We start from the raw sequence: 21,952 nt of genomic DNA, 5'->3' as shown, positions 1-21,952 counted from the left end.
GGTGAACATCTTCGGGTGAGAGAAAAGCCTTGTTCTGCTGTCTCCACTATCTGGAAGCCTTTCTCAACTCATCAACACGTATGCTCAACGGACAAAGCATCTGTGGTTCGAAGACACCCACAGAACAACACAGTATTTTGTTATATGACAGTCACCAAGGCAAGTGGCATCTCAGAGCTCATTTTTATTGAAAGAGGGACTAAAACAGCATCAGGAAACAAACTTGATGGTCATGACTTACCTGATCCACACACTTTTACCGATCTCTTGAGGGGCTGCAAACAGGGTTGTCCAGGTAGCTTGGACACTGCTCTTATTAACATGTGATAAAAAGTCATGGCCTTAGAGAGCGCGTCCTGGAACGGGACACAGGAGCATGTACTTCTGGGGGAGGCCAAGCATCCTAGGGGAGTTCACCGGGAATTTCCCATTCAAAATTTCGCAGCGAAGCAGTGGGAAAAGACAGAATTGGTTCATTACCAGAAGCTGATCTTAGGATAGCAAATGAGAGACCCTCTCGCTGGAGAGAGGAGGGAAAACATTGTTTTACAAACTGTTCTTCTGTTTATACATCCCATATTGGCCTTCAATATGCCAACAGCATAGCTCATGATGGGTGCAGCCTACAGCTCTTTGGCAGAAAAACTGCAGCGTAAGCATTTTCTTTGCCTTGTGGCTGGACAATTACTCTTCCCTAAATGTCAGATTTTCCATACTGAACTGATACCTCTGATTTGTACAGATCATTTTGAATTTTAACCCAGTGCTCTGGGGTGCTCACAGCCCCTCCAGCTCAGGCACATCTGAGAATTTAATAAGCACGTCCTCCGTTACAACACATAAGTTATTGATGAAGGAACAGCGAATAATAATGTGGAACCAAGGACTGGTAGCTGTCACAGAAGGAAAACAGATTCATCTGAAATGATTCATTCCTGGCAATGGCCATGGTTATTATTCATCTCTTTCTTTGATTAAATGTCCCACTGTTTTTTGTGATTTGAAGTTGATTGGTTTTTGGTTCCTTAGTTTCCTGCTTTTACGCTGCTAATGATAAGAGACCCTATTGTCTTGTTTCTGCCACCCCACTACCCTCCACTGCTTCCCAAAGGCACTGGCTGTGCGGAGATGGCTTCCATCCCTTGCTGAGGTAAAGGGGCATTTTTTTTCCAGCAGTCTGGAAATACTGGAATGATTGAAATATACTTTAATCCACACTTTCATCCTCTCACCTTCACCGCTGACTGTTTTGCGAGTGGGGAAAGGAAAAGTGGTCAGAGAAGGCAGAAAATAGAGTCAGCCTTCACTGAAATTCCAATTTGGGTGAAGAACGTCAAATATTTTCTCTCCTTCCTTTCCCAGAAGCAGAGACTGCTCCCAGCAGAGCAGCCGCGTCAAGCGCAGCTGTACAAGCCCCTCCAGACAGGACAGGGCCGATAAAAACAAGTATTTGCAGAACTTTAAACCCTATCTGCTCTCCTTGGCCATCACAAAATACGCAACACCAAAGCAACACCTTTGAAAACCTTTTTGCTGATCCCCTCAGAGCTGACCTGTCTCGTTCTGTGAGCCCCCGTGACCGAAAAGGCATTAAGCGTCACAAATCACCCATCCTTGGAGATGTCCACAACAGAATCCAGGCCTTGGATTTTATATCTGGGGGAAGAGGAGCAGATCCATGGTAACACAACATTGGCCACTGATGCCTTCTCATGCCGTCACTGCCGTTTTGGAGCCATCCATCAACTAAACACAGAGGCTTTCCACACCTATTTTGCACTGTTTTTCCACCTTCTTTTTGTGGCCAACCCTGTCTTTTTTGATAATTAGATCTAACCAGATTTTCGCTGCAACTGTATCACCAGCGACTCTTTTCAATGAGGTTACAGTATTTTTCGGTCAGGCCTGCTTGCCGTTGTCGGCTGGGGATTGATCGGATTTTCGCTACAGAGATGGAAACTGAACAGAAACCCAAAAATCTTCTTCCTGCTGGTTGCCCTGTCTTCCTGCCACACACCAACCACCTGAGAAGATCTGAATTTGCTTAGAGATGGTGAAAATGAGAAGGTGGGAAGTGCTCTGCTGGTCACATCATCAGTTCCTCTCTCCCAATGCTGCTTTCAGCAGCAGGAGATGCCAGCTGGGGAGAGCACATCAGCCTAGCCATTTTTGATCATGCTCCTCCGGCATCCTCACCAGCAGTAACAGCAACGTCAGAAGGTACATTCCTGCCTGTTGCCTCCAGCATCTGCCTGTTGACCTGCTGCTCATGAATTTGCTGTACCTTTCATAAACCTGCTGACCCTGTTTGTTTCCACAGCCTCCTGCAGCAGCAGGTTCCAGAAGTTCATTCTTCCCACCTGTCCCGTGTAAAGTCCTTTGTGTCCATTTTAAACCCATCTACCAGACTCATCGACGGCCTCTAATTCTAGTCATGCAGAATCTGATGAGCACCAGGTCCACTTCATCATTTTGTAGAGCTGACCCTTTCTGCTCCTCCTTCTCTAGGGAAAAATTCCAGCCTTCCCAGGGCCTCCTCATACTGCAACTGCCCTGGCCCCTTGATCACCTCAGTTTCTCTGTGCAGGACTCCAAGTCCACTATGTCCTTGGATTCAGAGGCCAGAACTGCGGAGATGTGGGCGCACCAAGCTGTTACACAGCAGGCAAAAGACGCCTTCTTTCCTGTTTGAGAGCCCAAGCCCTTCCTGGTGCTGCTTTTTTTGCGGACGTCAAGGCTACAATTTTGGTGAACCATCAGGGAGGACTCTAGCATCTTCTTTCCTGAGCTGTAATATCCAGTTAAAGTTCAGTCTCCTCTGTTTTAGATCGTATTTCCCTATCCATGCCAGCTTATTTCTCTACACTGAACTGATTGACCTCTTGTTTTTCCATCTGTGAATAACACTGAAAGCTGCATGGAGTAAAGCTCCAGGGACTACATCAAAGAGCCTCTCACCAGCCTCCCGCAGCCATCTGATGTTCCTCTCAAAAGCTAAAGTGTGCAACCCTAACAGCAGACTCTCGGTCCGTATTCCTGGGACACAGTTCTCCATTCCACACTCCTTTCCAGATCCCATGTCACAGTGACTTCACGCAGGCAGTGAGCTGCTGGGTAGACACAACTCAACGAGGATCTAGCTAGAGATGGTTAAAACATAGGGTTTTCCAGCCGGTGACGCTTTTTTTTAGAGACAGAGAAATGGGAGCAGACTGTGCCAGCTCTGTGCTCTCCAGAGACCTTCGCACACGGCCAAGAGGATCCCAACTATGGATTTATGGAAAGCAATACAGCAAAATGTGCATTGCAGCTGCTCGGCCAGAAAGCTTTTATTCCTCCTTCAATGGTTGAGCAGCTGAGTGCCTTTATTAATAGTAGAAGTATATTTATCAAAATTCATGGGTCAGCATTGTTAAAGCTCCATAGATTCAATTTGGACAGCTCACCATTATTTATTTTTCCAGACCGTAGTTTCAAACAGGGGTATTTTCAGTATCCAGTCCAGATTTGGAGCAGCTGTCAGTCCGGAGGTGGCACGTCCCACGGCATCCACTGCCCCAAGCAGTTGCAGTGAACACTGGAATGCTTTCCTTGGGGAACAGGAGCGAGTCCAAGGGACTCGAGCTGTGAGGACACGCGTATGGTGCCGCACCGTGGATCTGATTCTGCACCGCATTAGGCGAGTTCGATTCATGCTCAGATATCTCTGATCTTCGGCTTTGAATCTCGGTTTTTGTCCTTTAAGAAGTAAATAATTGTAACTAGGGATAGTGTTGCAGGAAAGTTATTCATAAGGACTGACTGAAAACGAGCTGATACCTTTAAAGTGGAGCTGAAGGCTAAATTAATGTACAATAATAATAGAAGAGGTTTTTTTCTTCTTTCAGAAGAACATTTTTTGAGCAAAAGCAAATTCAACTGGGGGAACTCAAAGATAATGCGGAAGAGGCTTGCCATTCCTTAGGGAAAACTCTATAAAATTACTTGATATCCCAAAGAAGCAGGAAAAACAACAGGGAAAGAGCGCAATACCTAACCTGAGTGTGATTTCCTAATATCAAAAGGATATTAGGAATAATATGCAGATTATGAAAAATGGAGAGGAGAACTAGGCATTTAAAAAGGCTTTGATTGATGTTCACAATATGCATGAGAGAAGTAAGCACAGATAAATTAATCAAATTTTGGGTCAAGATCTCAAAGTTCAGCCATGAGCTTTGCTGTAAGTCACGAGCCGAGTTACAGCAGCATCATGTGGCGCTGGGACCATGTGATTTAGGCTGGAGAAAATATTGATTATTGGAAGAATTGTAAGATAGAACTCAAGGAAGCAGGGAGGTGATAACAGGAGTGTTGAAAGGTAATTATTGGGCTGGAGGGAAATTACCAATGGAATCTGACCATGGGTCTAGCCTTGGAATTTTTATTAATGGCCAAAATATTGTAAAAAATAGGTGGGTATTGTCACAATAGAGGAGGATCAGGATATTACAGGATACTTGCATGGCCTCAGAAATCAACATAGCAGAAAGGGGATGATATCCTCATCCCCAGCAAAAAGATGTGGAGGATGCTGATGCTCTTAGAAGAATAGTCCCTCCCAATCCCATGCTTTATGTGCTCAAGCTCCTGGGCTGACTTCAAGGAAGCCTTCTCAAGAATCAGACGAGGGCATTGCTGGCTAGTGATTGAACAAGCTGCTCTGACTGGGCTTCTGCTGATGTTGGAGCCTCTAGAAAACAGCCAGCTCTTCCCTAGGGAATTTCATTCCCATACCCAATAAATTGACCACAAAGCGAGTTTATTTATCAGGACCATGAGAGCAAGAAGCAACGATTTTGAGCTCCTGAAATAGTAAGCCCATCTTCAGGGCGATCATGGCTGACTGAACGCGGGTCTGAAGTCCTCACCCAGGCTGACCCATAGGCAAGCGGTGGGATTTTCGCCTGCGCGAGGGCTCCAAGTCTGCGCCCAGGCCGCGTAGCTCTGGAGAACACAAACAGGTGGGGAGGTGTCCTGGAGGAGAGGCATGGGGGAGGGAACACCCCTGACTCTTTTGGAGGCCATCAGAACACCAGGGAATGAGTTGATCCACGGAAGCCACATCTCCTGTGAAGGGAGACGGGTGAGAGCTGAGAAGGCAACCAGACTTTGTGGGGACGCCCCCCTTTCCCCCCGGGCACTCTCCCAGGGTGCTCCTGGGGCTCTGAGCCCCTTCACCCCATCCCAATTCGCTCCCCTGGGGCTCCCAGGGTGCGGGTGGCACTTCAGCCCCACCTCGGGTCCCTGGGCCGCGGTTCCCCGACGCCACCCACACCGTCCCCGTCACAACGGCTCCCGCGGGGGGCGGCGGTTCCGCCGGGGGCGGGGCGGGAGGCGGAAGCGGGCGGGGAGCCGGGGCGGGGGCGGCGATGGCGGCGGGGGGCGGGCGGCGGGCGGCCGGGCCGGGATAGCGCCCGGGCGGCCATGGCGCGGGGAGCCGGCCCGCCGCTGCGCCTGCTGCTCCGGCTGCTGCTGCAGCTCCTGGCCCTGCCCGCCGGCCGCGGCAACCGCACCGGGCCCGGTCAGTCCCGGGGGGGATGGCGGGGGGGGGGGGGGAGGACGGGCACCTCTGCCAGAGGAGCCGGGCTGGGGGGCAGCGGTGGGGCGGCCAGGGTCGCAGTGGGGCAGAGCGGGTGGCAAGCGACCGGTTTTACGTTAAAATCGGCGGGGACTTGTTCGCTGGGGCCGGTCTGAGCCCCGCAGCGGCGGCTTTGAAGGGGCTTTGCGGTTCCCCGAGGGATTTTGGGGCTCCAGAAGGCGCCTCCGGGGGAGCAGCGCTGGTGTCGGAGGTCAGGCCGGGCCCCGGAGGGGTTTCTGTTGGATCTGTGGCGGCGGTGGTTGTTCTGCTTGGTTTTGCTTTGTTTTCAGGTTGCTTTGCTTCCAGCTTGTCAAGGCGTCCGGGCCGGAGCGGAGGTTTTCGGCAGAGCAGTGGGATGCTCTTTGCTGGGGGATACCGGGGGTCTGCGGTCCCTGAGGACCCTGCCTCGCCCTCCGGTCAGCGGGCACGGTGTCGGAAGGGTTCGGGGAGGTGGGGTTGTTCGCCCGCTTCACCCCCAGGTAGGCTCGTGCTGGCGGTGGCCATCCGCCGCCGATGGTGGTTATCGCTTCCTCGCCGTCTGCGGAGCATGGGGGCTGCTCCGGGGAGCCCACGGGCGAGATGGCCTTTCGCCGCGGGCCCACCCTCCTCTGGCATCCTGCTAGCTGGGTTCCCAGCCCTGGAGAGCTACCCTGCGCGGGAGGTGTGGCGGTTGGTTTGTCTCGGCGCCGTCCTGCCGGCCGGGGGAATGCCTCCGTAGGGTTAGGTCTGGGATCCGGGGAAGATCAGCTCCCCCCCAGAGGAGCAAGGTGTCCCCTTTCTGGATCATTTATAGATTAATTTTTGACCAGGGCTAAAGGAACGGGGTTTCTATTACGTTTTAAACGGCCAAACATCCTGCCACACAACCATGTCTTTTCTTGGGTCGGCCTGATCGTCGTCTCTGTAGCTTTAGACAGCATCTGCTTTGAAATGAGGGCTTAGTCCTTTTGATGGGAAGCCCTGAAACCAGCAGTCAAGGTATCATTTCCAAAAACTACCATGAGGTCATCTTTGGACAAACACATCCAGGCTATTACAGGTGGCTCTTTATTCTGAAAGTCAAGTAACGCGTCTCCTCTCTGCGTCTGTGTTTTGGTTGTGTTTTGTTTCTTGTCTTAAAACCACTGGGGTTTTGCATAATACATTTGAAATCCACTTGGGTGAAATCTGTGGGGGAGAGGATGGAAACAACATCCGTTTGACAGCTCCCCCGCTCAGTTCAAAGGTTTGCTTGACATCGTGGGACAGCCGAGCGGGACCTTCCAGGTGTTGCCGTGCTGAGCATACTGGATGGACAGGGACAGACGCGCAGAGAGCGCAGCAAATACTGGAGTACACGCTCGCCATGCAAATGGGCTGCCGGAGCACATCCCTCGCCTGCGGTGACCCGTCTTTCTGGCTTTTCTCTGCTGGTATTTAGTTTATCTGTATTTCCTTGTCAGCCCAGGAGGAGGGTGCTCTGGGACCCAGCTCACCCGCTCCCTGGGTGCAGCTTTTGGGTGCCCGGCGTGGCGAAGCCTGTGAGCAGAGGCTTGGCACATCGTCGCCAAGAGAAGCTGCTTGCGAGTGGACTTTGTCCGTGCCCGCGTTCTGTTGGTGCGGGCGCTGGTAACCGGGGCGCAGGCAGCGCAGGGCAGGGCAGGTCTCCCTGCCTGCCCTCGACCCGTGACTGCACTTGAGCTCGCTCCGCACGATTGACCGGTCCTTAATAAATGGCAACGCTGCTTGCTTGAGTCTTTAATTTTGCAGCCTGCCTGCCCTCTCCTCCCCAAAAACCACACCGATCCTGCCTCAGCTTCATGAGGACGTGCTGGATGGGTGGTGACCGTGGCCACTGGCCGTGCAGAGCAGACAGCCGATGGGGTTGGAGCAGCTTGCATCAAGGCAGGAGGGCCTATCGCTGTGCAGGTTGTCTGATGGGACCTGTTGTGTTGAGAATGACCAGGGCTCTCCCAGCTCTAATCATGCTTTGTGTCCCTGTCTGCCCTTTTCCTGCACCCAAACATCTCCATGGACTTCCAGAAACGAGCGCGCTGGGTGCACGGGGAGTGCGGACACCGCTGGTTAAAGATTGCTCCCTTCTGTAGCTCCTGTACATGAAATATAACTGGGCTTGGAGGGGATCACAGCCAGCTCTTGTCTGTGATAGCCCACGCACGGCGCTGGCGTCGCAGCAGGCAGCGTTTGCTTGAAAAGCCCCTTTTGTGATCCCTCTGCTCCTGGCTGGCCCAGAGAGCAGCGTAACCCTGGCGTGGGGGCTCCAGCTGGGCAGCTCTGCCCGCAGAAGTCCGCTGCCTGCTCTGTGGGCTTCTCGCTGTCCTGTCCGGGGCTTCCTCTTCCCCGTGACCTCACCCGGCCCCGTGCATTCGGGTGCTGCAAGCGCTGCTCCCTTGGCCGGATCCTGTGGGTGCGCAGCCGGGGCAGCCCCTGCGGTGAGGCGAGGTGGCCGTGCTCTTCCTCCACAAGCAAATCCTCCGGTTGGCTTGCGTGGCTGGTATTTCTTGCTTTCCTGTTTCCTCCTTTCCCTGTTGGGTTTGCAGGATGCCCGGAGGCTTTGGCTTGGTAATCTGCCAGGGAACTAAGCCCATGATTACCGTTCCTGTCTCTTCACAGCGCCGTGGGTGCAGGCTGACGTGCGTCCTGCTTTGGGGCATGAATCGTAGATTCTGCTGGGATTTGTTTCCTCTTGGCACAAAATATGTCCCAAGGCTCTGATGCTGCCTGAAGATTGTTTTCCTCTTTCTTTGGCATCTTTCTTAAACTCAGTTGGGTCCTCTGTGTTTCCGACGTGACCCTGTGCAGTGTTGGAGGAAGGCAAGTCAAACCACGCTTGCTGTTTCGTTCTCCAAGAGAAAAGAGGAATCGGCTTCGGAAAGCTGCCATGGTTTCTCCCCGCTCCAGGGAATTCCGGAGTAGAAAAGGAGCATCTGGGAGGGCTTGGAGGAGACGTGAAGACATCTTCTTCTGCCCCCTTGCTGAATTTTATGATCTTGGTTTTGGGTGGGTGGCATGGCCTTGGCTCCGCTGTCTCCGTGCAGTTTTGCCTCCTTCCCAACCCTGCTCGGATGTTTCGTTTCCGTCCCTGAGCTGCAGTCTGGCTGGTTTTTAGCTGACGATAACGCTGATACGTAGTTTGGAGGTGAGATTATCAGCGGGCTGGGGGTGATCTCTAGGTGTAGCTGGGCAGAGGGATGGACGGAGGGTCTAGTTAGTCCCAGTGGCACTTTGACTGGATAGCTGGTGTCCTCCTGCCTGACCTTTCACCTAGGGCTGTTCTCACTGTCCCAGCAGCCTTTCTTCCAGGTAGGAAAATCTTCAGCCTTTGGAAGGTACATCTGAAAGCAGAGATAGGTTTGCAGCACATGGATTTTCATCATGTTGCGTGTCACAGGAACACAGCGCGTAGCGCGGTACGTGTATCCTGAGCTGGGTAGGACCGTGTGCTCAGCAGGGACGGACAAAGGCACAGCTCTTGCTTTTTGGCACCATAAACTGCTGCCGGGGCCTGGAGCACCCCTGTGCCACCTGCACCTTCCTTGTGCCACCCGGCCGGCTGCTGTGCCCCAGGCGTTGCTGCTGCCTGCTCCACCATGTTTTCTGGTGCCAGCAACTTTTCCTCCTGACCTTCTCCTCCTCCTCAGTGTCTCTTGTGATCCATCATCTTCAGAGCACATCTTGCAGAGCGTAGCTGAGATCTTTTAGTGCTCTCTAGCTCCAGTGACGGTTTTGTAGCAGGGGTGTGGGTGGTTCTGGCTGGAGGAACAGCATGGATCACCACCTATCTTGTGGGACTGGGATGAGAAACTGGGGACACAAAGGGCTCCTCTCCAGCCACCTTAAAGCTTCCGTGGGTGGGTGCAGCCCTGCAGCCTGCCCCCAGCAGCCACCCCAGCAACTGCTGTGCTCTCTCCCTTCCAGACTCCCTGTATGTCTCCGAGTACTTCTCGCAGAGCGCACAGAAGCTCTCCTTCTACAGCTGGTATGGGAACGCCAAGCTCTTCCACTTCCATGTGCCAGAAGACACCGTGCTGCTTCGCTGGCTCCTGCAAGCGTCCCGGGGGAAGGGACCGGAGTGCACCAACATGGAGATCACAGTGTACGTATGTCCCTGTGCCGGTGCTTGCCCATGTGGGCTTCCTGTCCTTCTCTTGTCCTCTTTGGTCATGGCTGTGGTTGGTTGGTTGTAGGAGGCTGGGAATCTGTTCCCCAGTCGCAGCAGCTGTAGTTTCTTAATGTATTAGCACTAAATCTGTGTTTAAACCTGGAGGAGCATTTCACATTACTAGTGGATCTGGGGCTGTCTATCAGACGTGGTGAGAGAGCTTCACGGTGAGGCTGGTGTTGCTGCTCATCAGCAAAGGTGTTCCTGGACCTTTCTGTGCCTGGCAGGGTGCTGTGCATGGTACCAAAGGATGTGGCAGAACTGCAAGGGGCTCGAGAGGACCCAAACTGATTGGAGATGGGGAAATTCCTCAGTACAGAGGAACTGAGGAGACTGGGGACACTTTTTGCGAGGGATGCGGGCTGTTTGTGGAGCAGAGATAGGGGAGGAATGCCGAGTCCTGCAGACGCAAGAGCGTGAGAAGGTTGCGAACTCAATGCCAGTGAAAGAAACGTACCTTAAAGCTGTACTTGAGTTGTTGGAGGATTTGAGGTCAAAAACTTGCAGATGGGGTGAGACTTTGTCTGTATCTTGGGAGGATCCCAAGTTCCCTGGGCAGGTTGTGCCCTTAGAGACACGACGGTCTCTGGCACTCACTTCATGGAGATCTCAGCAGTGACTGAAGTTTGCTGCTTGGCTTGCGCTTCCCTGGTCTGTCCTGGGTACAGACTGGTGCTCTTGGGTGCTCCAGAGCAGCCTGGAACAGATGATCTTCCTACTTTCTGCTTCCCTGAAAGGTTTCCAGTAGTCTGGGGATGTGAGGGACAAGGCAGCAGCTAAATTACATACTTAAGGAATGGAGTTTTAGCCCAGCTAACCTCAAACAGGTTAATAACACATCCCCTGTCACGTTCGCTTGCTGGACGTGTTGCGTCCGTTGTTCTGTTGCAGTGCAGTGCAAAAGCAAGCAAATGAAATGCCAAACTGGCTGCCCAGATAAATGTCTCACACATTGCTTAGCTGTGTGCTTATCTGGAAAGCAGAAGTGCTGGTGCACAAAAATCGGTCACATGGACCTTCTTTGGTAAGCATATCTTGAATCTATCTGCTGGCCCTCCTCAGAAGAGGAAATGGGGAAGATGCAGATCTTAGCTAGAAAATGAAAGTTCTTTGGTGACAATTTAGCCTGTATGGGGAATTTGCTGATGGTTATAAAAAAGGAGTGGTCCTGTGGCTGGGGCTTAACCTTAGTAAGTCTGGAAATTTGCTTTCAGGCTTCTTGGAACCGTGTAAATCCTTATCTTAATAAGCAGCCAAGTTAAACCGATCCCTAAATAAATCCCGGATAAGCTAATAGCAGCCAGTCCTCACCAGATCAAAACGATGGTTCTTGTGGCCCACTTGAACGTGTGGGGTTTTTCCAGCCTGCTCCATCTCTAATCCCAGGCCAACCTGGGTGTCCACTGGTGAGTTTCCATCCCAGTTTGTCTTGCCAGTGTCTTTACATCTCTCAGTTTATTTGCGCTCTGGTTTCTCTCGCAGGCACTTTCGCTACGGAGCCCCTCCTGTCATTAATCCACTGGGCACTCGTTTCCCTGCAAATGCGACCGTCCGTCCTTCCTATAACATAAGCATCACTCTGAGCAGCGCTGTGCAGAACACCACCTTTGTGAACGTCACCACCCCCGCTGCCGGAGACTGGTTCATCGCTGCCCATCTCCCTGAGGCTGCTGGCAGGATTGAAGTGAAGGTGAGGGTCCCGGCCAGGGTCTCGGATGTCGTACTGTGCCCGGTGCGTATCGCCGCAGCTGACCCTCTGCTCTCCTCTCCCACAGGGTTTCTCCACCCCGTGCCCCTATATGTTCCAGGCAGATATGTTTGTGCTCAGACTCACCGATATACCCGTTCTGGAGCCTGGTGTTGCTATGCCACAAACCATCGCCTCACCTGCAAAGCCGCTGCACGTCAAGTGAGTGAGAGCGGGCGACGGAAAGGCTTGGGGCCCTGGGGGGGGTGGGATTTCCCAGGGGAAGCCACTGTTGCTCCCACGTGGGGCTGGAGCTGGGGGGTCTCCAAGCCCGTTTGCTGAGCTCGCTGCAGCAGTGGTAGGGTTGGCACAGGGAGCGCAGGAGCGCCCTTCTCTCACTCTTCTCAGGTGGTCTTAAGAGATTCAGCTGTGGGAATTTTAACTCTTTGAGATGTTTCTTTTGGGAAGGATTTTCACAACACCGACCAGGGCAATGTAGTTGTGCTGCTTTGGGCTGGGACAGAGTTAATTTTCTTCAGAGCAGTTAGTGTGAGGCTATGTTTTGGTTTTGTGCTCAAAACAGTGTTGATAATACCGAGATGTTTTCATTACTGCTGAGCAGTGCTTACACAGCCCCAAGGCCTTTTCTGCCTCACACCCCACCAGCGAGTGGGCTCGGGGGGCACAAGAAGCTGGGAGGGGACACAGCCAGGACAGCTGACCCCAGCTGACCAAAGGGATATTCTGGGATTAAACCATGATGCTAGTTCTTGCCACAAAGCCCCAGGGACTGGGGTGGGTCGTGGCTGGCTTGTGTTGAGAGAACGAGCTCTGCGACCTGCTGCTCCCTTCTCCTGCAGGGTCTTCGTTCCCAAGCACGCTGCAGGGATGCGGTTTGAGCTGCGAAGCTGCGTGGCAAGTGAGCAAAAAGCGTGCGCCATGCGGGTAGTGCTGGGCTCCATCACGCTGCCCCAGTCCTTCCAGAGGATCGTCACCTGCACGGGGAATGTAAACTGCAGCCTGGCCCTGGATTCGCCCCCCTGGGAGAAGTGGCTGCAGATCGTGGTGGAAAGTCTCGGCACTGCCAATGCCAGCGTGTCGGTGGAGATGCTGGCTTCTTTCACAGGTGGCTTTCTACTTTCTCTAGCCCCGTGGGAAGGACCAGAGAGAACATGGTGTCTACTGTGTCTCTCTTGGGCCTTTGGGTGGCTGGCTGCAGTGGCCTGCGTTCCCCAGTATGCAGGTGGCCTCGACATAACTTTGGGGGCTGAGACCTGGTTGTTGCTTTGGGGTCAGAAGTAAAGGCTCCAGTGTTCACCCAAGGGGTGATGCTCCTTGGAGCTGCCTGTTTTGGAAATGCCTGAAAAGTTCAGAGTCTCTGAAGCAATGATGTTTTCCAAAGGCTATTTGGAAAGCAGTGGCTGGCTCAGGATCTGATGGGGAGAGTAGTTTTGTGTAGATGCACCAGACTCTAACGATACACTGACTATCGGTTGGCCATGAGCAGGCTACTGACTGGAAACCATCTCACAGAGGTTTATTTGGGGTGATGTCTTGGGTTGTAGTGGGGAAATGTCACCATTTCAGGTGACACCTTGTGACTCAGGAGGTCACAAGATCTTTGTGGCTGCAATAGACATCTTCGCACCCTCTTATTATGTGACCATGATCCCTGTTTGATTCTTGGAGTCTTGGAAGCTCACCAACCAGGTGTGTTTTTTAAAGTTTTCTTCTGCTGAGGGTTCTGCCACCTCCTCCTTAAAGCGGAGCCTTACTCCATGTGCTTGAGGGCCTGGCACTGGTAGCCGAGGTGTTAGAGGGGAGCACTGGAGCTCAGCCTTGTCTGCTCACGCCTGGGGAACTGGCAGAGACTTTTATGCAGCCTGTGGTTGTGGGACAGCCAAGCGCCGTGCTTGGCCACTGCTCCCTGGGTAGGTTGATGTGTTACGGTGCTGGGTGTTATCTCTTCTTGAAGGGATGGAGCTGCTGGGGCCCTGCCTGGGTGAGGTGCTAGTCCTGGCTGTGCTGATTCCTCTCCTTTTTTCCTTTACAGCTTGCAGGCCGGGAAGTACCAGCTCATTCCTTCACTTCAGCAGCCTAAACCAGAGCCAAACTGGTCCCAGACCGGGTAGCGCAGGAGCAGCGGGGAGCTCCGCTGTGTCTGCTGGAGAGGCTTCACGCAACACATCTGAGCAGAGGAGCTTCTGTCTGCAGAACCAGCCTGTCGTTCGTGAGGACCTGGATGTGGTGTCTGTGCGCTACAGGCTCTTAAACGGTCCCAGCGTGCCCGTGAACTCGCTCTCCCCGACCCTCCTCCTCCTCAACCTGAACACTGGCATGGACAGCGGGGGTTCCCTCGTGGTCAGTCTTCTGCTTAACAAGGTGTGGAGGCTGCTCAATGGGATTCTCTCCCCTTTGCAGGGCTTTGTCCCTGTTCCTGGGCTGGTTTGTCAGGAAACTCCGGGGGTTGTAGGTAGCAGCAGGACTATTTCCCTTTCTTTTTTGTTGTCACAAAACACTCCGAGCCTGGTTTAGCTGCTTCCAGCGTGTCCCACCTGCCAGGTGCAATTCAAATGCCACAGCTTGCTGGTGTGTGGTGGCAGTGACACAGAGGAGACAAAACGGAAAGCGGCTGCAATGCTGCTTCTCCGCAGGAGCCTGGCGCCTTGCCACTGGGAGAGGAGGCTGAGCAGGGAAACCCAGGGATGTTCCTGCCCAGGCTGCTGATTCCCAGATTCCTTCAGTGCCACCCTGAAAGCAGCCCCCTGAAATTCTGACGATGAAGCTTGTCGCAAAGGCTGGTTGTTGCCTTCCTGAGGGCTGGAGCAGGGCTCAGCCCTGATGCCCTGTTGCCTCTGACTTCTGCCACCGTGTGCTCACGCTGAAGCCATGGGCTCATGCGAGTGTCCCAGCTCTGGGGCAGTTCTTGCCATGCAGAGTCCCCGGGACGCTCTCTTTCAGCCAGCATGCCGTGCGGTGCAGGGTGAGGTGAAGGGGGCTTTGCCCAGAAAGCGCTGGTGAATTGATGGGTGACACTGATCTGCAGGATTTATTGTCCCCTGCTGTTGCTGTATACCGTGGGCAGCGTGGGAGGTGAGTTGTGCAGGGGGGTGGCATCAGGGTGCTCTGACGTGGGACACTGCTCTGTTTGCACAGACGTCCGTGAACCTGGCCAACGCCACCGTGGTAGCGTGTGTGAGTGCTGCTTCGCCGGTCCTGTCCCTCAATGCCACGCAGAACTGCAGCACAGGTATGAGAGACGCTGGCGCCCACGGCCAGCTCAGCTACGCCATCTCAGGGCTTTGCTTTTAGACCTCGTGAGCTGTTAACTGGCTCGGGGCTTTGTGGGGTGTCCCAGGGAGGCTGATTTTGGCACAAGCCCTCCTGAGGTGGGTCCAGATGCTAGTCTGGCACTGGGAGTTAGCCTCCACCAAAGGAAGGCCTGGTTACCAGCTGGGGCTCTTCCAGCCTCCTTGGCAGGACATTTGGGGATGGTTAAGGCCTTGCTGGTGTGCAGAGAAGCTGAGCTCTACATTGGAGCATGAGCCAAGCAAACCGGCTGTTCCAGGTGTCTTGTGCTGTGCAGACAAGTGCAGAGAGCTGAGATAAAAGAAACAACGAGAGTCTCGGGAGCAAGGGTCCTCTCCATCCTCCTGGTGCCTCCTGAGGATGGGAGCAAGGAACCACAGGAGTGTCTGATTCCTCTGCAACTGGTCTTAGCCTGGGATTGCCATGGGCCCTTCTCCCCTGGACTTGGCTCATCACAGCACCCTCTTTTCTTTAAGCTTTTTTCCAGGGCTACCCTCTGAGCATGAGCACGTCCTCTGCGGAAGCGACGCTGGTTGTCCTGTACCCGCAGACGGATGACTGGTTCCTGTCCCTGCAGCTCATCTGCCCAAAGGGCCAGGGGTGAGTCTGGTGCATCATCCCGCCTTGGGGCTGCTTCAGGGTACTCTGCACCCCGCTGCCCTTGGCCAGCATGAGCAAAACCCAACCCCTGTCCTCAGCGCCGTGCCGTGGGCTCGTCTCGCCTGGTAGGAGTGCAGCTGTGGCTGCAGGGGGGAAGGAGGCGGGTGGCAGTGCCAGCTTGCTCTCTTTGAGCGCCCAAGCAGCTTGTTTGGTGCTGAGCTGGCACGTCTCACGCCAGCTGTGAGTGGCAGAGCCTGCCTGGGTGAGCTTCCCCTTCCGCAGCTGGATTTTGAGGTGAAAAATTGGTAAATGAAAATGCTGCTGTTACTCCTTCAAGGGGTCTCTGAGATGCAGGCAGCTATTCCCATACTTCTGCACTTTGCCTTCCTGCTGGTTCCTTGCTTAAGGGGCCGAGCGCGCACTGTAAACCAGCGCTGGCGATGCTGGGCCTGGATAGCAGGGTCTGCTGTGGGGGTCTGGGGAGAGCTGACTCCTGCCTGCACATCGGTTTGGCACTCAGAGTGGAGAGGGAGCAGACTCTGCTCCTGGCTCTTGGGAGGGATGGAGCAGATCCCGAAATAGCAGGGAGGTTGCACGCACAAGCGTGTGGAGCGGAGCGCTCCCTGGGCACAAGGCTGCTCTGAAGGACGCGGGTACTAACGCGACCTGCTCTCCTTGCAGTGAATGTAACGCCGCGGAAGCCAAAGTGACCGTGTTTGCATACCTCACCCCCTGCTTCAATGACTGCGGGCCGTACGGACAGTGCAGCCTCCTGAGGAGGCACGGCTACCTCTACGCTGGCTGCAGCTGCAAGGCTGGTGAGTGCATTTTCTTAGGAAGCTTTGCCATCCTCCCTGAGGGGAGGTGACATTTTTCGGTGGTGGTGTTTGGGTAGGGGAGCCTGGGATCTGCTGTGGCTGCCAGGAACGGCCTGAGGTCGCAGCGCCTGCCTGGGGAGCCTTTGGCACCCATGGTAGCCTATTTGGGAGCATCCTGACTTTCCCAAGGGGTGCTGGGTTCTGGGAAGCATAGAAAACCCCAGAAGAAATGGGGAATCAGGCTGAGGACAGCTTTCTGCGGAATGGTCGTTTTGCTTCCAGCCTGGAGTGCCCCAGGGCTTGGAGAGGTGCTCCTGAGCATCCCCAGAGATCAGGGTGCCGGCTGGGCTGCCTGAAAACGCCTGCGTCACGGCCTCCGCCTGTCAGGGCGGTTTGTTACGCAGAGCCCTGACGCGGGACGCGATGAGGCCAGGCTGCCGTCCCCGTCCGCGCTTTGCCGTGGTGCTCTGCCTCCTGCCAAGAGCCCGCGCGCAGGCCGCCCTCAGACTCGGAGGTGGCCTTGGAGGAGGAACATCTGTGTCAGCTGCTAATTATCTTAATGGGATGAGAAGCTGGAGCAGGAGTCCGTGGTGCAGGGAAGATGATGGTTCTGCCATGCTTGGGCGGGTACGTGTGCCTGTTCTCAGCAGAAGGACAAGGCCAAACGTGGTTCACTGCTGCTTTGGTCCTGACCCGGGCCGTCCCTGCTCTCTGCTGCAGTGCTGACGCACGGCAAGGAGCGAGATGGAGAACAGCATCCTGATTTGCCTGGGGGGGTGCCAGGTTCTGGGAAGCAGAGAGCAGCCCAGGGGAACTGGGGAATCAGGCTGAGGACAGCTTTCTGCTGAATTACTGAGAGCAAAATGCCCCATCTGCATATTCGTGACCTAGAAATAAACTGGAGAAGGCAGCCTCCCTGGGCTCTGCCTGGCAGGGAGCCGGCTGAAGGGGCAGAGCTGCTGCCTTGGTTTCTAGCTGTGCTGTAAAGAGATGGAAGCTACTTTTAACTCTGCTTCCTGACCTTGGAGCGCCTGTACGTTCCCCGGCTGCCCTGTGACTGCCCTTTCCCCAAAGCAGGGCATGGGCATCCTGATCTTGAATTAAAATAATTTAAATTTTAAAAATAAACAAAACAAAAAAGAAAAAAAAGTCCAAAACAGGCTTGTGTTTATAGTCCCAGCTCAGTCCCTGAGATGCCAATCAGCAGGCTGAGAATTGTCCCCCATGTCAAGCCTGGACCATGCATTGTCCTCTAGGAGGCTTTCGCTCCCGCTGTCCTGCGCAGACCTGGCTGTCATCCAGGAGATCCTCAAAACTCAGCTGGGCAAGGCCTGAGCTAGCTTTGCAGCCTGCCCTGCTGTCACAGGAGGTAGGGCAGGAGCCCGATGGCTTCCTCAGTGTTGTAGATCGTTCTCCACCTGGGTTCCTGGGATCTGTAGGGGCCGTGCACCCAGCTTACACCATCACCCAAAGGATCTGAGCCTCAAGCGCTTAATGGATCACCCACAAGTAGCATGTGTGTTGAGTTACTGTAGGGATGAAAAGTACCAGCCTGGACAGACCCATGCTGTACGCAGAATGGCCCCTGCTACGAGGGAGCAACCTGGGGGATGTCCTCAGAGCGGACACGAGGCTCTGCTGGAGTTCCCCAAGACTTTCCACAGCAGAAGGTCAAGGTAGGGCACACGAGATCCAAACAAGCTTGTCTCCGCTCCGCAGGCTGGAGCGGGTGGAGCTGCACGGACGATACCAAGGCCCAGTCTGTCGGTGCGCAGAACCTGGCCACCCTCCTGCTCACCCTGAGCAACCTCATGTTCCTGCCAGCAATAGCGGTTGCTGTTTATCGCTACTACCTGGTGGAGGCCTCCGTCTACACCTACACCATGTTCTTCTCCACGGTAGGGATTGTCTGCTGTCGGGTCCCCTGCCTCCTCCCTCTGAGTATCAGGGATGCTGTGTCAGACTGAAGTCCTTGGTGGAGCAGTCCATCCTGGAGCTCCGCAAGGAGCTTCTAGGATCGTTGGACAAGCACCTCCATAGACGTGTCCTGTCCCTTCAGAGCTTGGCAGGGGTGTTATTTTCACGGGGCTCTTACACCCGCACTACGGGTGCTCGTATTTGGGGGTGGGACCCAAATGGCTGCTCTCATCTGCTGTCCGTAATGCCACAGTGGTTTGGTGGAGCTTCCTGGAGGCACTGCCAGGAGGGATCTTGGCTGCCATGGGCTGAGCCTTCTCCTGCCTCTGCTTCCCAGAAAGCTGTGTGCTGCTGCTGGATTCATGCTAGCCTGTGCTTCTGTCCTGCCTCTAGTTCTACCACGCGTGCGACCAGCCAGGCGTTGCGGTGATGTGCATCATGGACTATGACACACTACAGTACTGTGACTTCCTGGGCTCTGTGGTGTCCATCTGGGTGACGATCCTGTGCATGTCCCGGGTGAAGAAGATCCTGAAATACGTGAGTGTCAGGTAACCCTGCACGGCAGGGCCAGACCTGAGCCGGTCCAGCCACGGGTGCCCCTGCTGAGCCCCCTCAGGGCTGTATTTAATGACACAGCCCAGCCTGGTGACAAAGCCTGTTTGTCACGCGGTGCCACCCTGATTTTTAAACCAGTGGGTTGTTTTGTCCCAGGAGTTTTGATTGTGAACCTACGTACTTGTAGGCACTGGGGCTGAAGGGGCAGAGATTTGTGGGAAAGGTTTGTGGGTGTCCTGGTTTCTCCTTCTGAAGGTGCTGCTCCCGAGTCCTGCATGCCAGGAGCTGAGGTTTCTCCGTGCCTGCAGCAGATGAGCTGCTGACAATAGTGGTGGTGTCTTGTTCCCAGGTCCTTTTCGTCTTGGGGACCCTGTTAATTGCCATGTCCCTGCAGCTGGACCGCAGAGGGGTGTGGAACATGATGGGTCCCTGCCTCTTTGCCCTCGTCATCATGATTACAGCGTGGGTAAGTACGGGCGGCCAGGCAGGACCTGCTGCCTTTTGCTTCCAGACAATGATGGTGGCAGAGCAAACCTCAGGCTCCTGCCATCCACACGGAGGGCTTGATCTCCTTGAAACGCCGAGGTGGAAGAAAGGCAGGGCAAGGGATTCACCTGCTGTTCCTCCGCTGGCGAGAAATCCTCCAGTTATGGGTCTCGGCGCAGTCCAGCTGCTGCAGCTCCAGTTGAGCACACGCCTGCAGCTGGAACGCTGTCCCAGAACAGCCGGCTATTGCCTGTGCCCTGGACAGGAGCTGTGGCATCTGTGCTGGGCCTTGGTGCCGCAGCTGGACAGGGACTCTTGCACACAAGAGAAGGAGGGAGGCTGAATTTCTCAGGGGCAGCATACCCTCTTGCTGGGAGGCTGGCAGAAGCTCCTGGGTCAGGCAGTGCTGCCTGTTTCCCCCTGCCCAAGCTTCTGGTTGGCTGTGTAACCCTTCTGTGCTCTCACACCTCCAGGTTTACCACGGAGTGAAGCGCAGACACTGCTACCCCTCCTCGTGGAAGCGCTGGGTTTTCTACCTCCTCCCAGGGATCACCTTGGCTTTCATCGCCATCTCAGTATATGCATTCATGGAAACCAATGAGAACTATTACTACACCCACAGCATCTGGCACGTGCTGGTGGCTTCCAGCGTTGCTTTCCTGCTTCCTCCTCGGGACAAGCATAAGAAGCCCTGGGCCTGGTCACAGAAGCTCACTTGCCGCTATCAGATCTGCCAGAACGACCGTGAGGAGCTCTACGCTGTGACCTGAAACTGCTCGGCTCCCGGTGGCAGAGGTGGAGGCCTAGTGAGGTTGCTCTTCGCCTGGGCTACCCCTCTCTCGCACTTTGGCAATCCTCTTACGTTGCTCATTCACTGGCAGGGAGAGCGAATGTGGACCAGGTTTAAAGATGAAGATGTGGGCTTGTCTTGTGATGGCAAGTCTGAGGCCAGCTCTGCTTTTCTGTGGGGATGGGGCAGGCTCTTCATCGTTCTAGAACAAGGAATAGCCTGTCCCCCACTTCCCTGGGGGAAATCGCCAACCCTTCCTCCCCTCCTGCTGCATCCATGAGGCTTGGGTTTAGCCCACGCTGAGCCGGAGCCAGGGCTTTGGCTGCTGGGCTCTTCCCTGCACATCCTGTCCTAGCAGAGAGCTGTGGGACAGGGATTTCCCCTGCAATCGGCATTTGGACCCAAGAGAAGAACGAGTTTGTTCTGATCTGGGGGAAAAATGCTGCCGCGTGCCCTTGGTGCTGATGGGGAGGGAGGGAGCTGATCTCGCGTGCGCTGGGCCCTTGGCCACCGTCCCCACGGGGGTCTGGAGCCTCTCTCCCCATGAAACAGGTGGTGCTGCTCTTACCTAGTCCTGATCCTGGAGGGGCAAGAAGGAGAACAGGACTTGGGCCCTGGATTCAGGATCAGACTTGACAGGAATGTGAAAAAAAATCCATGTGGGGATGTGCAAGAGACAGCAGCAGCATCTGGCCCGGAGCTGTGAAACCCACAGCAGTGCAGGGTTTAGTCTAAGCTTAACTTTAGCCCTCTTAGCTGATCTGGGAGGAGCCAGGCTGCTGCACTGTCCCCTTCCTCTCTCGATGTTCAGGTATTCACCGTCTTCCTCCCTTTTGTGGGTTCGGCACGTGCGCGGCTCTGCCTGGGCAGCGTAGGCGGTCTGGGATGGCATCCCAGCTGCGCACCCCCTGCTTCTCCAGCCTGCTGTGCCCGGGAGGCTGGGTGTGCTGCCCAGCCGTGGCTGATCTGAAGCCGCCAGCAGCGTCCCACCCCAGCCAGGAGCATCGCCGCGGGCTCCCCGGGTGGCTACGCTCTCCTTCGCAGCGTCTGTCTCACCTTAGCCTTACGGTAGGGCACGCAGGCATCAGAAAGCAAGGGCAGAAACTTGGCAACCAGGAAAGTTGTCTTTGCCCATCCTTATTCTATAGATAAGGGCTTAAAAACATCGCTCCTTGCTGGTTTGTTCCAGCTGTGGTCAGTCTGGTGCGTGCTGCTGGGAGCCCGTCCGCAGAGCCCCTCCTCAGGTGGCTTTGGGGAGGAAAGAGCGATTAATGAAGGATTTGTCTCCTAGTTTATAGGAAACGAGGTTATTCCCCTGCTTTGAAAAGTGCCCAGCCTTCTGCTCAGCTCTGCACTTTATCCCTCTCCCTCCCCTTCCTCCGCAAACTGACATTTTAAGCAGACGCAGGGCGAGCGAAGGGCGCTGGCCTGCGCCCAGCGCTGTCCCCACGTCACCCGCCTGTCCCGTTGCTGCTGCCATCCGCCACGGCGGGAGCGGGGGACACGGGCCCTCGGGGCCTTCCTTGAACTTTTATCACTTTCAGGCACTTTTTCCCTCCCCGTCTCGGTTTGCACAGCGGCGCTGCGGCCCGGGCGCTGCGGCGGGGTGACCCGCGCTCCCTCGCCGGCCAGGCTGCCGGTCGGGCCCGGGTGCCGCTGGTTCCCAGAAAAAGCAATAATTCCTTCTCGGGCCTTGTCCTTCCGGCAGCGGCTTTGGGGTGAGAAATCCCGCTAACGTCCACTGTTTGTTTTGTGTTTGAGCGCTGAAATTCTGCTTTTGCCCACCCCCGTGACTGCGGGCCCTGGCACCAGGTTAAGTGCTGGGGGGTGGAGGGGGGGGCGGTGATTATTTTGGGTAGAATCTGAGCGAATTCCTGTGTCTAGGGGAAAAAAAAAGGGTTATTTTTTCTTTGCTGTTAATACCTGTGATTATTTTATACGGTGAATTTTAAAGCTTACGGTTTTATAATTTAATAAAGGTAACGATATTTGAGGGCGAACACGT

General features: G+C 54.7%; 1 protein-coding gene and 1 long non-coding RNA gene across 2 annotated transcripts; one reads left to right on the top strand and one right to left on the bottom strand.

Annotated features, from left to right (window-relative positions):
• Nucleotides 1-4,502: 4,502 nt before the first annotated feature.
• Nucleotides 4,503-5,313, bottom strand: LOC147598906 (uncharacterized). Its single transcript, XR_015260258.1, has 2 exons — nucleotides 5,278-5,313; nucleotides 4,503-5,109 (listed from the first exon to the last, which is right to left on the bottom strand). It is a non-coding gene; the product is annotated as an uncharacterized LOC147598906 (long non-coding RNA).
• A 131-nt stretch (nucleotides 5,314-5,444) lies between these two features.
• Nucleotides 5,445-21,947, top strand: PGAP6 (post-GPI attachment to proteins 6). Its single transcript, XM_086759417.1, has 13 exons — nucleotides 5,445-5,563; nucleotides 9,539-9,716; nucleotides 11,265-11,472; nucleotides 11,558-11,691; nucleotides 12,330-12,595; nucleotides 13,523-13,851; nucleotides 14,626-14,719; nucleotides 15,255-15,378; nucleotides 16,060-16,196; nucleotides 17,916-18,094; nucleotides 18,507-18,653; nucleotides 19,021-19,137; nucleotides 19,631-21,947. The coding sequence occupies exons 1-13, from the start codon at nucleotides 5,467-5,469 to the stop codon at nucleotides 19,925-19,927; spliced, it is 2,307 nt and encodes a 768-aa protein (XP_086615543.1). The 5' UTR covers nucleotides 5,445-5,466; the 3' UTR covers nucleotides 19,928-21,947.
• Nucleotides 21,948-21,952: the final 5 nt, after the last annotated feature.

Source organism: Chlamydotis macqueenii, chromosome 15 (genome assembly GCF_036417535.1).
Source record: "Chlamydotis macqueenii isolate bChlMac1 chromosome 15, bChlMac1.mat, whole genome shotgun sequence".
NCBI lineage: Eukaryota > Metazoa > Chordata > Aves > Otidiformes > Otididae > Chlamydotis > Chlamydotis macqueenii.
The sequence above is the reverse complement of the archived record's forward strand: the minus strand, read 5'-3'. Positions and strand labels throughout refer to the sequence as shown.